The sequence below is a fragment of the Cajanus cajan genome, chromosome 11 (genome assembly GCF_000230855.2).
Source record: "Cajanus cajan strain Asha chromosome 11, NIPB_CcT2T_4, whole genome shotgun sequence".
NCBI classification, from domain to species: Eukaryota; Viridiplantae; Streptophyta; class Magnoliopsida; order Fabales; family Fabaceae; genus Cajanus; species Cajanus cajan.
The window spans coordinates 23,414,196-23,429,481 of record NC_138527.1 but is presented as its reverse complement, the minus strand read 5'-3'; the positions used below and the strand labels follow the sequence as shown (position 1 = coordinate 23,429,481).

Sequence of the window (15,286 nt, the reverse complement as noted above, 5' to 3'; positions counted from 1 at the left end):
TTTAATTAGAAATTTATTAGAACGACATTCTTTGCGAAAAAAGTTATGTAGTGTTACACATGCTCATACAAATTTAACTTGTGTCTTAAGTAAAATGAAGATACTAACTTAAAAATTATGAAATATGATTTAAAAATACCAAAACTACATGTAAATTCTACTTAAAAGTCTCACAAAATTCATTATTCAAAATAATTTATTAAAATTTTTATATTTTTGAGTATCAAAAGACTTTTTTAAAGCTAAAAAAAGTCTTAATTGAATATCACCAGATTTTTACGGATTCCTAAAAAATACGATTATCTTAATTGAATACCACTAGATTTTAATGTATTCATAAAAAAATACAATTATCTTAATTGAATACCAAACAAAAATTTAGAATAAAAAAAATCTTTTAAAATCTATTGACATCCTAATTCAATACACTCCTAATACTCATTTCATAGTATTTAATGTATTAATTATTGAAACTAAAATATCTTAGTGAAAATATGTTCTCTTAATGTGATAAAATACATTAATCATAGACTTTTTAGAAAAACATAAATTTTAAGAGTAAACAGTATTATTTATTGGAGAGAAAAAAAATAATACTTCATATAAGAGTAGTTTTAAAAAAATATAAAATAAAATAAATTTATTGTTATAAATTAGATTTTTAATCATGATAAATTAGATATTTAAACAAATATAATAATATACAAATGTAATAACATAATGTGATTATTTATATTATATTGTATGATTCTTAGATCTTAGAAGTGTGTAATTTCAACTATCACTTGATATTGTGTCCAAATTGTGAAAAAAAAAAGAATTAAAAAATATAAACGTGTTGGAGAGGGAGAGAGAGAGGGAGAGAGAGAAGCAGTGTTTGGAACAAAGAAAAATATACGAACTCGCTTTATATTTCAACAATGATTCCATGTGTTTAGGAGAAGTTTTTCCTTTCCCATTTCCCTCTCTCTTTTTTCTCAGGTCAGTTCTCTTTTCAGCCACCTTCGCCCTTTCATTTTCCAGTCTCCCATTACTTTATCATTCATTCTCCTTTCAAATTCCAACCGTCCCTTCCGCTATTCTATTATGCTATTTCTTAATGCGATTCATTTATTTTTAATATTTTTAAAATATATTATTATTTTTCCTCCAAATGGGTATCGTTGTATGCTTTTACTTTTTTTCGGATCCTGTTAAAGTTTCCTTTTTGATCTTGCCCTCAAAGGTGTCCGTGTTTGTTTTTCGATTTCGAATAGTGTTCTAGCTGTAAGAACGGAAAAATCTTATTTGCAGATTTTGGGTGTTAGCATTCTGAGGTGGGGTGCGTGTATTGATTGAGTTCCGTTTTGTTTGAGGTTGTTGCACAAATGGGTTTCAGCTTTAGATTTTTGAGGTTTAGGCATGGATCCTGTAGTTCAGGACATGTATTTGTGTTGTGTAGTTGCTAAGAGCATTCTACTTTGTGTTTGTTTGTTTCTGTAAGAATTGGATGGTTTGTTTAGATCAGGCAAGATGATGTTGTGTTGTGGGGGTGTGTTCCTTTTGGTGGATTATTTTTACTTGAAGCAAATAGGTTTGTGTTTTGAAAGATAGAGAGAATCAGTGAGTTTGCAGTGAGGTGAAATATTCCAATTATGTTTTTTCCTTACCGTTATTTATTTATTTATTTATAGATATTGACAGGCCAGGTATACAGCACTGGCTGATTTGAATTGGTTTAACTTGCTAGCATAATTTTTATTTTAGATAATCTCTTATATTTGTTTCAAGTAATTAAATTACTTAATGTGTGCTAAGATTGTTGATCTGTCAAGGGAGGTCATAGTTTATATTCATTTTAGGGTTTTAAGTTTAAAATGATGTTGTGAATCTGTGAATGTGCGTTTTCAGTTAAGTGGCTTTCAGTAATAACTGTAATTTATGCGAATCTGATAGACTGATTGCATTTCGCTAGTGATTAGAGTAGGGAAATATTTTCAAAAGCTGAATAATTTGTCATTTTCAGCTAAAAAGTAGGATTTGGTACAAAGAAAAAAAAATGACATCTTATCAGCTTGTTTGATTATACAGGTAATTGAGTACTCTGTGTCCTTCATTTTTTTTTAATTCTAATATGATTTCTCCTTAAACAATCCTTTCCACTAATAATCTATGAGACCGTAAGAGGTGTTAAAATGTGCATACTGCACCAAAGAAAAGGCAAGAAAATGAAGATAACAGTAAAATATTTGATCATCTTCTGAAACTTTGGTTTACTAACATGATTAATTATTAGAGTTTTAATCTTTTTGTACTCCAATTTGTGTTTCAAATATAGCTGCTAAGTACTGTTTAAATTTTCACTTTAATTTTGGTTTTTCATGGGATCTTATTTGTTTGTTTGATATGTTTTTCCCTCCATTTTTATACTTTGTAACTTTATATTGATTCTGTGTTTGATTTGGAAACCTCTTAAAAGAATGTATTATTTCGCTGTAAAATGCATAATATTTATGGCCTTTTCTTGTCAGTTTGTTGGTTTGCATTTTTCCTTTTGAATTTGTTTAAATTTTGTTATCTTCAAATTCAATCTGATTTGTCAATTTTCAATTGGACATCTTGCAAGTTCCTACATTTATTTGGTCTGGTCGTTTTTTTCCCAAAGTTCAGCAGGTTGTGCTGAGGCTTAACTGGTCCTTGAAGCTTATTTTGGAGTTTTATCAGAGGAAAAATGGGTTATATTGGGGCTCACGGTGTTGCAGCTCTGCACAGATATAAATATAGTGGAGTAGATCATTCCTATGTGGCCAAATATGTATTACAACCCTTCTGGAGTCGCTTTGTTAAAATTTTCCCCCTATGGATGCCGTGAGTACTTTTTATCATTTGAAACTAAGTTCTTTCTTTGTTTTGACTTAATTATTTTATAATATAAAAACATCTGTTTACTTCAAGAATGATAAATTTTATTATGAAATTCATTTAGGCAGATGGATTGTTATTATTCTAGCCATGGAATTTTTTTTCTTATAAATTATTATAATATAATGTTGTTGTTGCTGTTATAGTTAGTTACTGAATTACTGTAACTTCATAATATCATAATCAGTTTGAATGAATATCCTCAAAGTTAACCCTAGCCGTAGGAAATCTTCATAATCTTTTCACATATTTGTGATTTAGATCTTGGTTTATATATGAATGGCTGGTTTATTTGCTTTGCTTGTATTCACTGTGTCTTAAAATTGCTTATCCAGCCATCATTGGAAGTTAGAGTATATTGAAACTTAAAATGATATTGTTTACATAGATGTGTTTTCATTGGCCTTTTTGTCAGTAGTAATATCTGGATTAGTAACTTCCTTTTACACAAGGTTTGTGTAATAAATAACTTCTAATTACAATGACAATGCATGACGACACCTGTGGGATAGAAATCATCCAGAAACTTATAGTTGTTATCAACACTGGTTATTGTGCATGTGAACCTGATTGTAACTATATATTTGTTTCGCATTTATGGCTATAACCACATAAACATACACCTACGCACACACATTCATGGAGATAATACTATCATTTATTCTTTTTGGTAATACTTTGGTTTATTATTTTTGCAACTTAGTTTGAGTTTTGAATACACTAACTTGTACCTTTTTCTTTTATTTATCTCCATCTCTTGGCATTATGCGAATCTTTGCAGTCCAAACATGGTACACCTTTTGCCTCCTTTCTTATTGTAGCGTCATCTGTAATTGTTACTGTTGTTACCATATGCTATAACATTGGCTCTGATGATTCATAAATTACATGGTTGCAGATTACTTTGACAGGATTTATGTTCTTACTACTGTCTGCATTGCTTGGTTACGTAAGTGGAACCTGAGTCCATTAATCCTCCTACTTCCTAAAAATAAAATTAAAGTCATAACAGTTATAGCTTCCCAATGTTTCACTTCCTTTTTCATTATGTCAAATGATAGAAAGGAATTTGCAATTATTATAAACAAGTATGTGAATTGTGAAGTATGTTTAAGATTGTTGGTTAGTTTCACCCTTTATTGATAATTTCTTTTGTTGAACTTGAACTGTTCTTTACATGGTTAGGAAGGGAATTTGGATAGTGTGAATGGCTGTGTTCAAACAGTGAATTTGCAGATACATTTATGTTTAAGATTGTTGGTGAATTTCATGATTTATTGGTATTTTCTTTTGTTGAACTGTTCTTTACATGGTTGGGGATGGGAATTTGGATATGATGTGAATGGCTGTGTTCAAACAGTGGATTCCTAGAAACATTATACTTAACTTTCTTTCTTTCTTTATTTTTCAGATATACTCCCCTCAATTGGACTCAGCTCCTCCAAGATGGGTTCATTTTGCTCATGGACTACTTCTGTTTTTATACCAGGTCTGATCAAATTCTCATAGTGCAGTACTTGCCAACTTCGTTGTCCATTTGACCTTAGTTTCAATCTTTATGTTGGGTAGCTGTGTTTGCTGCCTTGATGGCAACCAACCCTGATAAATTTTACTTATGTTATAGTTTTCCTTGAATCTTGATCTCATTTCAAGCACATAATATTTGCTCTCTAGTCTCTTGAATCTTGATGTAATGGTTGTAGTGTTGTTTCACAACAAATCTAAATGATTTGAATTACAGAAACTAGCAATAAGTTGGTTGATTATAAGATGCATAAGCTTGGTGCTCTATTGGTTGATGATTATGTGATATTATTGAAATTCTTGAACCTTGAGTTTGAAACATGTTTACTTTGATCTTCTGTTTCCTATTACTGAGTAATTTCCTGAAAATAAAGGAATCAATATTTGGATAGTTTTATCTTTTCCTCAATGCCTTTGTGATTATTTATATCCTACAATGTACAGTGGTTCCATGTGCTGTTTATGTCGTGACCACTAAACAATACTCATGGTTTATCCATGGGAGAGCATGATGCCTAAGTTCCTATTTTTTGCTATAATTATTTTATTTCTTGTGTTCTTATGTGTGTGTGCTTGTGCTAGACATTTGATGCTGTTGATGGGAAGCAAGCTAGACGAACAAGTTCATCGAGCCCATTGGGGGAGCTATTTGATCATGGTGATTTTCCTGCATTGTGTTTTTATTCTATTGTTTTTATTATTTGTACCTGTTTGTTATTAATGAAGATATTTTCAACTGTATTTGCAGGGTGTGATGCACTTGCTTGTACAGTATGTCTCGTTTAGCATTGGCTATTTTTTTTAAATCATTGAATGAGACTTAAAGACAATCATCTATGAGAATTTGTTTTCAGTTTGAAGCATTGGCTTTTGGGAGCACAGCCATGTGTGGAAGAAGTACTTTCTGGTGGTGGTTAATATCTGCAATTACATTTTATGGTGCAACCTGGGAGCAGTAAGTTATCATATTAAATTAGTATATGATAGATGATATGTTATATTGACTGTAATTTTCTTTTCTTAATTTTTTTTTTGTGTTTTTATTAGAAAGTCATACAGTATTATACATTGCAGCATGTGGAAAATAAGAATTTGTTTTAGCTACCCCTTATGTTAAATAATGGATGGTTCTAACTGAATAGAAATGCCCAATAAAAATTAAATTTGAATGACTCTGGAAAATGACTATATGTTTGTGTGCTGCTTGTACTGTTCTATAATGAAATATCTCTTATTCTTAAACTGGCATCTTTCCTTTCGTGAAAACATACAATTGGAAATTTGGCATGATTATATCTTTTTATACCATATTTCATTTATGCTGCTACAGGCTACGAATGTTAATTTTCTTTTAAATGTTGTTTTGGATGCAGCTACTTCACCAATACGCTTATATTGCCTGTTGTAAATGGACCTACAGAGGGTCTTATGCTAATATACCTCTGTCACTTTTTCACTGCTATCGTGGGTATGGACTTCTCTATGTTATACACACTCACATCTACTGAGTTTGCTTAGAATTCCATGTTTGTTGTGGTTGTTGTTGTTGTTGTTATTATTATTATTATTATACAGGTGCTGAGTGGTGGGTTCAGCCATTTGGAAAGTCTTTGCCATTTTTAAATTGGTTTCCTCTTATTGGGGGTAAGATTTTCTTTCATTATATGGTATTATTTCTATGTTTTGGATCAAAAGATGATTTATATGTCTCTACTCTCTACTCTTTAATGCTATTTGTGTACTTGTTCCAAGTTTCATATATAGCACCTTTTAAGAAGTATTTTTGGTATTTCCTTTGCTGAAGGTCTGTCATGCATTTGGAGACAAGTTTTTATACATTGACTGTCTTTTACTTGAATTTTTAATCTAACTCATAATTCTGCATGTTCACTGGATACCCAGTTGTCCTTGTCGTTTCAGATGCATGATTGTGTGTTATATGAACTTGGGATTTGGGTAAATAGGCATAAGGAACATATTTAGTTTTAGTTACCTATGATTGTGTGGGGATGAATCATCTGTATTAGATTGTATGGCCAATGTAAAACTTGTCGCCAAACATGGATTTGTTTTATTGTCTTAAGAGAGGGTAAGTTCTTTACTTGATAGAATGTTTTCAATGTCTTGAATGCCAAATTTTTCCTCTCAAATTGTTTGCTATGTACTACAGTATGTTCTTTTACTTAAATGTCTGGTTTGGATAGCTAAAATTTTCCCTCGTCTTAGTGTACAGCCTTTTAGATTGAAGTCCTCAATTCATATTTATTTTTTTTGTCAACTTTTCATTTCTTTTTAAGTTGTTAGAATCTATGCAGTCACTAAGATCATATTGTCAATATATTGGTAGAAATAGAAACAAATAGATCATATTATGTTTACTAAGACCTTAGAGTATATGGGGTGCATGTGGTCTGCCTTTAGTTTTCATTTTCAGATGATATGTTTTTACTACTATTTATGAAAGTCTTCCTTGTTTTCACTTTGTTTCCTACTTTCAAAGGAAATGGTGAAAACAACAAAATATTGTTTTCTCCATCTCCCTTGATAAATCACTGCTTGATTTTGTTCTTTCCACATTTCAGGAATCCCAACATTTGAAGCTGTATTGTGTTTAATGATAGCTTTTGGTGTTATACCAACAGTCACATGCAAGTATGTATAGCTAACCATATTTAAGTTGAATCTACTTTAACATGTGCAATACCCCACTAACTGTTGGCATAAAATTTGTACATTCTTTTCTAACTCATAGCTTACAGATTTTCTTATAGGTTGAACTATACCATTTGGTTGCTATTTTGTTTCTAGTTATACTTCAGCATTAATGGACTGAAACCGAGATTATCAAGTAGTTGGAATATAGAAAATAATTCATGATGTCTTTATTGTATCTTAGAATACTTTAGTTTCTTAGATGATCTTGTGGACAGGTATCCTGATTTCATTATATTTCTTGATTTGTTTCCTTGTTTGATTTGATTAGGATTTTGAAGTCTAGTTCTACTAGCATGAATAGGGATCAGTTTTATATTTTTGTATCAAATTATAATACAATATATTAGCATAAAGTCCTGTAACTTCGAATCTCTATTCACCCTATTGTTTCTGCTTGCCTAGATGCTGTCATTTCCACCCTGTTAGATGTGACTAAGTGACTTGTGAGGAATTCTGGTCACCATAACCTTAGTTGGCCCATGTAAACACTTCTCGTTACTGTTGTCACTGATCTCTATTGTCTACAATTTATCCTTATTTTATCCAAACACAATCTATTTTGTAATTTATCTTTCTTTGAAGGGGTTCATGTTTATTATAGTTTAGATCTTTACCTTTGTACCTTGAACAACGGCTTGTTGTAATCCCACAGGGCTAAAGCACCTGTGTTTCATCCTCATCCTGACATTTAAGGTTGACTAACTCGAGAGTTTACGTAAACTCATGGAGCCTTCGTAAATTCAACTCGCAAACTCGACCCAAACAAGTAAGAGTTAACTCAATATAAAAATAATATAAAAAGTATAAAGGACATTTATGCATGAAACATAATACTTCCAATATAAACATTCCAACTCCATAAAAATGAAAAATAGCAAAATAGCAAAATACAGTAAAATTACTGGTTCCAAAACCTCCCTTACTAGTTCTACTAGACATTAATATTATCGGTTCACTGCTGATATATCATAAAATCACAAAATCAGCCATAATATAACACATTACTATATTAGCCTTATTGCTATTATATATTATAACAACCAATCAGGAATCAACCAACACAGCCAAAATATTATAAAATCACAATTTTATCAGGGAAATGACAAATGCCTAAAATAATTGAAGACATTAAGACAAAAGGGAGATTGATGAATTTGAATGGAGCCTGTCTTCACTCTTCAACAATGGTGTTTCATGTTCATCTTCTACAATGGGTGACTATCTTCAACTTGAGCGGAGCCTTTAGAGAATGGGTGTGCGTATTGAGCAATGGCAAATGAGTGTTTATTTTCAATGAAAAATGCCAAAAGAATGGGTCCTGCAAGGAGATGACCATGACTAGAGAGACCTGATGATTGGGTGCTGCAGGGCCTTTGAGAATGGTGTTTGGTGACAAGATGGCTTCTAATTTGGAGAGAAAAACCACAGAGAGAAAAGATGAATTCAGCCCTAAGTTCACTTTTTAAATGTTCCTCAAAGCAAAGAAAATAGGTGTTGCTTTTGGCCAAAATTTGGTTCTAGCTGAAATTGCAAAATTGCTCCTATAATTGAGTTTGTATGATTTTAACCGACTTGCACCGGTTTGAACGAGCCTACACAAAAACAATTTTGCAAGAGATTTGGCTTAATGGAGGTCTCTGGGCATGTAAATTCTTATGATTCTATAAGTTGAATAGCGAGTTTGACAACCTTGCTATCATTTATACTTAGATGGTGACATCTCTTTCAATAAAAAAGTATTCCAATAGTTCATTCACGGTCATACCATAAGTTACTATTCTTCCACTGACAATCATTTGCTGACTTTTTTCATATCAGTGATTCATACACTGATAAATATATTGTGATATCAGCCAGCCTCCTGTCTTTGTATCAACTGATGACAATTTCCCATGTATCAATGATGAGTCGTACTGTTGAGTAGTTCTCATTGCAATGGTGCATACCCCACCTCAATATTTCAAAGTTGTTCAGTCTCCTACATTTTTATGCTGTTTGATGCTTCCAAATGTGGATTGGAAAAGTTTGGGCTAGCTGTGCCAGTTCGCTTGCCAAAAACTTTCTCTTGTTGATGATCATTGCAGCTGTACTGCCGAGTTCTCTTGTTAGCAACACTCATTTTTCCTGTCTCCTGCATCCCTGAGTATCATTTCTATTTATGTTTTGTAGAACATACTATATGTGAGTGCATGTAAAGAACTCATTTGTATCAAGCTTAAAGCTTACATAGCTTTATCTTGAGGGTTTGAAACTTGGAATTTGGGAAAACATTTCATAATAGATTAATGTCTTTATTGTATCTTAGAATACTTTGGACTATCTTTGATGATTTCATAGAGGAGGTTTCCAGATTTCATTATATCTGCCCTCCCTTTTTTTAGGATTAGGAGTCCAGTACTAGTAATCTAGTGTAAATAAGGGTAAGTGCTTTGTATTTTGTATCACATCATATTATCCCATATTAATTAAATTTCCTATCACTAGTGTATTCATTTTCTTCTTCCTTACTTGAACCCTACAGTCTCTAGTCTCAACACAGGTGTAGGTTTTGACATTCTTCATTCTTATTGTTATATTCATTTGGTGGTATTTTGGAGTATGTAGAACTCTATTCCTTAAATCATCCAGGTTATCATAATAGTTAACATAATCTATGCTTCCATGATAAAAACCAAGGTTTTACATTTTAAGTACGAAATGATCCTTGTTTCTGTAGGCTTTTGTCTGTAATTTATTTGACGGCCAAAACTATCTTTTTGTTCCATACAGTGTTAGTAATGTTTATAAGGTTGTCAAGGCAAGAAACGGAAGCATGCCGCTTGCATTGGCAATGGTAATTCTTTTTTCCTGTATGATATTCTTTCCCTAAAATCTGATTGCTTTGTTAATGTGTGCTTTTTCTTTGGCAGCTTTATCCATTTGTTGTACTTGTGGGAGGAGTCCTTATGTGGTATAACTCAACTCAAGATGCACTGATTTTGTACTCAGTTTGTTTGAATGATATAGACATCCTATTATTCTTTTATCCATATAAGCACTTGGTGCATTTTTTGTTGCAGGGATTATTTGTCACCATCAGACATCATGGGGAGATATCCACATTTAGTTGTTATAGGAACAGGACTTACTTTCGGATATCTTGTGGTAAGATAGCTTTGTTTTAAATTTGAAAAATTGTTAGTTATTAATTTTTTTTATTTACAATGGCAAGCTGCTTTTTTATACCGTATTTTCTTTGGTGCTCTTTTTAGCTGGTTACCATCATCCATTAATATAATTATTTTTTGGCTGATGGCTCTTTGGAAGCTGAACCAATTTGCATAGGACTAGATAGCTGTCAAAATATAATGTTAATTGATTTGGTTTAGGTGCTTATTGATTCATGTACAACATAGTTTTCAGAATCCAAACATTTTTTCCTTATGAATAATTGTACTGTGTTTGGAATTAATTAAATTATGCTTTTGTGTTTTTTGAGTGAACCCTAGACTGAACTTATATGGATTAGATAAGGGGAATTGATTCTGGCTTGCATATCATGTACTGAAACAAATACATTCTTAATAAGCGCATAATTCATATTCTGTCAGTCTGTTCTAGAACCTTTTTTTTTTATCTAGTACCTGAGTATATAATTTATCTTCTTATTCTTGGTTTGCTTTGGGGCTTCTAATTCCATGCCTGTTCTTGAATATTTCTTTTTATCTAGTACCTGAGTATACAATTTCTCTTATTCTTGCTTTGCTTTGGGGCTGCTAATCATGCTGCAAGGTATCCTATATCATTTCAATTTTCATTCATTGGTCTACTCTACCTGCATATTTTGACTTTGAAGAAACTATGATTTTGATGATCTCATTATTTAAGGGGGTAGATATCCTGTTATACTCTATGTAAATGCAATTATGCATTCTATTTACATACTATTGAGTTTAGTCCTCAAAATGTTAATTTGATTGCCTTTACTATCTGATTTCTTTATGAAAAGTTATTGGACTACAAAATTGTCTAGAGTATGTTATTTTTTGTCATGATACCATTGACACATTGATTAGTTCTTACAATATCTTTGCTATGGACAATAATGGTTCTGCAACATTTATGTCAAAGTGAAAATATGTACTCGAATGGAAATTTCTGCCAGTAATTAGGAACTTAAGATCTCATATGATGGCAAATTCTGCATGCAAACATAAAATTTTCAAATCAAGTGTTTTGGAAAGTTAACTAAATACATGAGACGAATAATTAAAAGTTTATTTTATGAAAATAGCCTCAATAGTTTTGTTAGTAAATACATTTACATGCATAATCTGAAACAAATGTTCTTGCCACTATACTTGTGGTTGTTTCTGTTCCTCTTGATGTTTTCTTTGTAACTTTTCTAAAGATTACATATCTTGCCTCTGGCTTGTTCTTGTATAAAACTCCATATATTATGATTTTTAACGATGGAAGCTTAATTTTGCAGGGAAGGATGATTTTGGCTCACTTATGTGATGAACCTAAGGGTTTGAAAACTGGGATGTGCATGGTACTAAGCTGTTTTACTTGGCTGTTACATTCTGAATTCTTTATTGAGAATTGAGATGCTTGATTTGGCTGCTGTCCCTCATATAAAACTATGAAAACACAATGATGAATCGGCCAAAAGTTCTCTACACTTTCTGTGAACTTCACTTTCATTTGTTTTACCGTAGTTGCAAAGATCGCACATATGACGAGTCTGTTTTCAACCCCTTAAGATTCTTGTTATCCTTTATGTTTAGAGCATTATCATGCAAGTAGTGTCTATATTCATTGGATAGGCTAACCTAATCATGTAATTAATAATTAGCAAACTGTATCATTGCATTATTTACATTAACCCTACATATACAGCCTCCTTTATGGAAGTGAAACATAGTTTCAGCATCTCTGTGCACTCTATTTCAGCAGCATCCAATATTTTTTTTTCCTATTAAGAAGAACCTTGATATTTCAATCTTGACTTGAACACTAGGGTTGGAATAAGTTAACATGGAGGTATTAATTTTTTTTATTTTAAGATTTTACTTTATATTTGCCTCTTCAATTGTCATTCTTTTTTAAATAATAATCTGTAAATGTCTAAATTATCTAATACATATTTAGCTGGGTATTTAAGTTGATGTAATTTTTTTTCTGGTAGCAGTGTTGTATGTTGATGAATTTCTTGAGCGTTATAAAAGAAAGGGTAATTATTAATTGTTGTCTGGCTTCAAAACCATTTTTTAATACTTGGAATGATATTTCTGTGTAGCATGAGAGTAATTTTAGTTTCTTAAACATCAAAAATTGGCGATTCATATTTAATAACAATATGGAAAACTTCAACATGAAACATAGGGGATATATTCTTTGATCATTCAAGACAATCTTTTCAAACCGTACAAATTTGGTTCACTCATTTTACGAAGTAAAATCTCAGCAGTGAATTTTCATTCCTTAAATGTTTACAATATCTTACACATTTAATTGTATGACAGCATATTGTTATTGTTTAGAGATTCATATCATAATGAGTCATCCATGGTCGAATGACAGAGAAAATTATAGACAACACTTTGATTAATATATTTGATTTCATTCAAGTGATTGATTGTTATTGTTGTTGTTACACTAAATAATTGATATAAACATTATTTATCTTGTACAGTCCCTTGTGTATCTCCCATTGGCCATTGCTAATGTACTTGCATCAAGGCTAAATGATGGGTATGTGCTACGGTTTTGCCTTCTGAATTTCCATGCTTTTCATGTTTGTCTGTTCTAAAAAAATCCATTTATATATTTTTTTCAAGGGTTCCCTTACTTGATGAGAGGCTAGTTCTTCTTGGTTACTGTGCATTTTCAGGTACAACTTCATTTTGTGATTTATTGATTTTGGCCTTTATAGTTTTGCTTGTAACGTAAAGCAGCCCATCTCACTAAGAAATCACTATTAACAAATTATTTCGAACTTGATAAATTGATGCATTGGTCATTGCTGCACTTAGTGAAATTTTTTTTTTTGGGTCAACACTTGAGATGGAGTAATTATGTAATTTGTTTACCCTAGCTGTATTTCGTTAACTTAATGATTCTGATTATATGAACAGTGATGCTTTACTTGCATTTTGCCACGTCTGTCATTCATGAAATTACAAATGCCCTGGGAATTTATTGTTTCAGGTAAATTACCAAGCTTTCTGCTAGTATAATACTTTATGAAGTCTAATTTATTTTATTAGTTCATATAGAGAATTGGTTTTGTATGCTATATTACATCAATCCTTGCTTTTATTACTACATCAATCTTTGCTAAGAACAATGGTCTTTGGTACGTATGTCTTATCTTTTGTTCAATTTCAGGATAACTAGGAAGGAAGCTTGAATCTACCCAAGATTTCCTTTAGGTATGCCTTTACCAACTAATAACTTCTTTCGGACATGTTCTTTATTTTCCAAGTTGTCAATTTCAGTTTATAAAGTAGCATTTTGTTTGAACTTACTTTCTACTACCTTTCTGTGTGTCTTGCTGAGTCATTATTTTTGTCATTTCAGATAGCAAGTCAAGCAAAAATACTGGCAAGGCTTTGGTCAGTACTAATTTTGCTTTGTTTGACAAATTTGACTAACATGGAACTTGTAATTATATATTGATTCTTAGATAGACTAGGAGATCTATTTGTGGAAATTCTTGTGTTTCAATTCAACCACTAGAAATATTTATTTTATTTTGAATGTGACTTAAAAAAATCTACATATTTTTATTTTTTAACATATTAGAATATGGTTTTGTCGTGGTTATTTGAGTATGGATAACTGAGTTTAAAATAAACCAAAATGTAACTAAGAATATATATTATCCACAGAGAAAATTCAAAATATATTTTTAGATTTTGATACGTTTATCGCAGCATTCAACAAAGTAATTTGATATGCTTGTGTCTTCATTTCCATTTATGCCTCTTGTGCTAGTTATTATTGTTTTTTTTTGTTCAACGGCAAACAATGAGAGTTGAACCTAAGATATACAAACTTTTGTGCTAGTTTTTAACATGCAACTCGTTGTGTCAATTTTTAATATGCAATCACAAATTAAAAGTTGAGTTACAATTACGGTTTAGGCCTTGGTTTTACATCAAGAATCAATTGTTTAAGCTGTATATAAATTTTAATATAAAATTCATAGTTTAGATTAATTTGAATACATATTTTAGTAACATTTATAGTTTAAAATTATTTTATTATTAATTTTTAAATAAATGGGCATTTAGAAGTTATCCTCTTTTTAAGTTTATTGACTACTGTCATCAAGGTGATTGTTTTTCAAAATTCCTGTATGTATATTCCCTTTTAAAGACACGGATGGTTAATTTTTCTTGATTATTATTATTTTCTTAATTATCCTTTGTTCTCAAGTAATTACATTCTCATGTTTGAGCTTTTATTTCCATGATGATGAGTGAGTGGGAAAGTAAGGAGCAAGGGAAGTTATTCTTTTAACATATAACTTTATTAATTTTTCTGAATTCTAAAAATATTGGTAGGAATATTAGAGTGTAATAAAATAAGTTTCTTTTATAAATATATTCAGAAATAAATTCTGGTTAATATATTTTTGTAATGTAATTCTTAGGAACGCAATATAAAACCTTAAAACAAATACTCCTAAATATCGGAATATCGGAAATTTACCACCTTACGTAACGTGTATTGGGATTTATCAGCTCTGGTTGCAATTGTCTAATTTTGGTTTAGAAAACAATAAAACAAAGTATCTATAATATATAATTTAGAACATGTAGTAGCTAGAAGAATTAAGAGATTTAGAAAATAGTATATATGAATATTCTGCAGAAGAATTATCTATAGAAGAAACATAATCCGAATAGTACTTATATAAGAGTAAAACTAAATATAAAAGAGACTGAAACATACATATCAATATATGAGAAAGTATTTGTATTGCAACAAAGCACTCTTTGAAATATGGGATAAACTACAAAAACCATTAAAAATACAAATAGAAGACGGATCAATATACCCATTATACTATGTAACAAAAAGAGTTACAATTGAAATATTTCAAAATTATTTAGTATTTCAACAATATATCAACAAGAAACAGAAATAAATATGA

The 15,286-nt window shown here is 30.9% G+C and overlaps 1 protein-coding gene across 1 annotated transcript; it reads left to right on the top strand.

Moving 5' to 3' along the window:
- Nucleotides 1-2,644: 2,644 nt before the first annotated feature.
- Nucleotides 2,645-13,950, top strand: LOC109805605 (choline/ethanolaminephosphotransferase 1). The gene is made up of 19 exons (XM_020367761.3): nt 2,645-2,847; nt 3,683-3,692; nt 3,800-3,850; nt 4,313-4,390; nt 5,008-5,083; nt 5,174-5,196; nt 5,280-5,380; nt 5,799-5,893; nt 6,001-6,069; nt 7,008-7,077; nt 9,910-9,973; nt 10,050-10,090; nt 10,200-10,284; nt 11,612-11,674; nt 12,818-12,876; nt 12,963-13,015; nt 13,260-13,332; nt 13,513-13,556; nt 13,705-13,950. The coding sequence occupies exons 1-18, from the start codon at nt 2,711-2,713 to the stop codon at nt 13,532-13,534; spliced, it is 1,170 nt and encodes a 389-aa protein (XP_020223350.1). The 5' UTR covers nt 2,645-2,710; the 3' UTR covers nt 13,535-13,556; nt 13,705-13,950.
- The last annotated feature ends 1,336 nt before the right edge of the window (nt 13,951-15,286 follow it).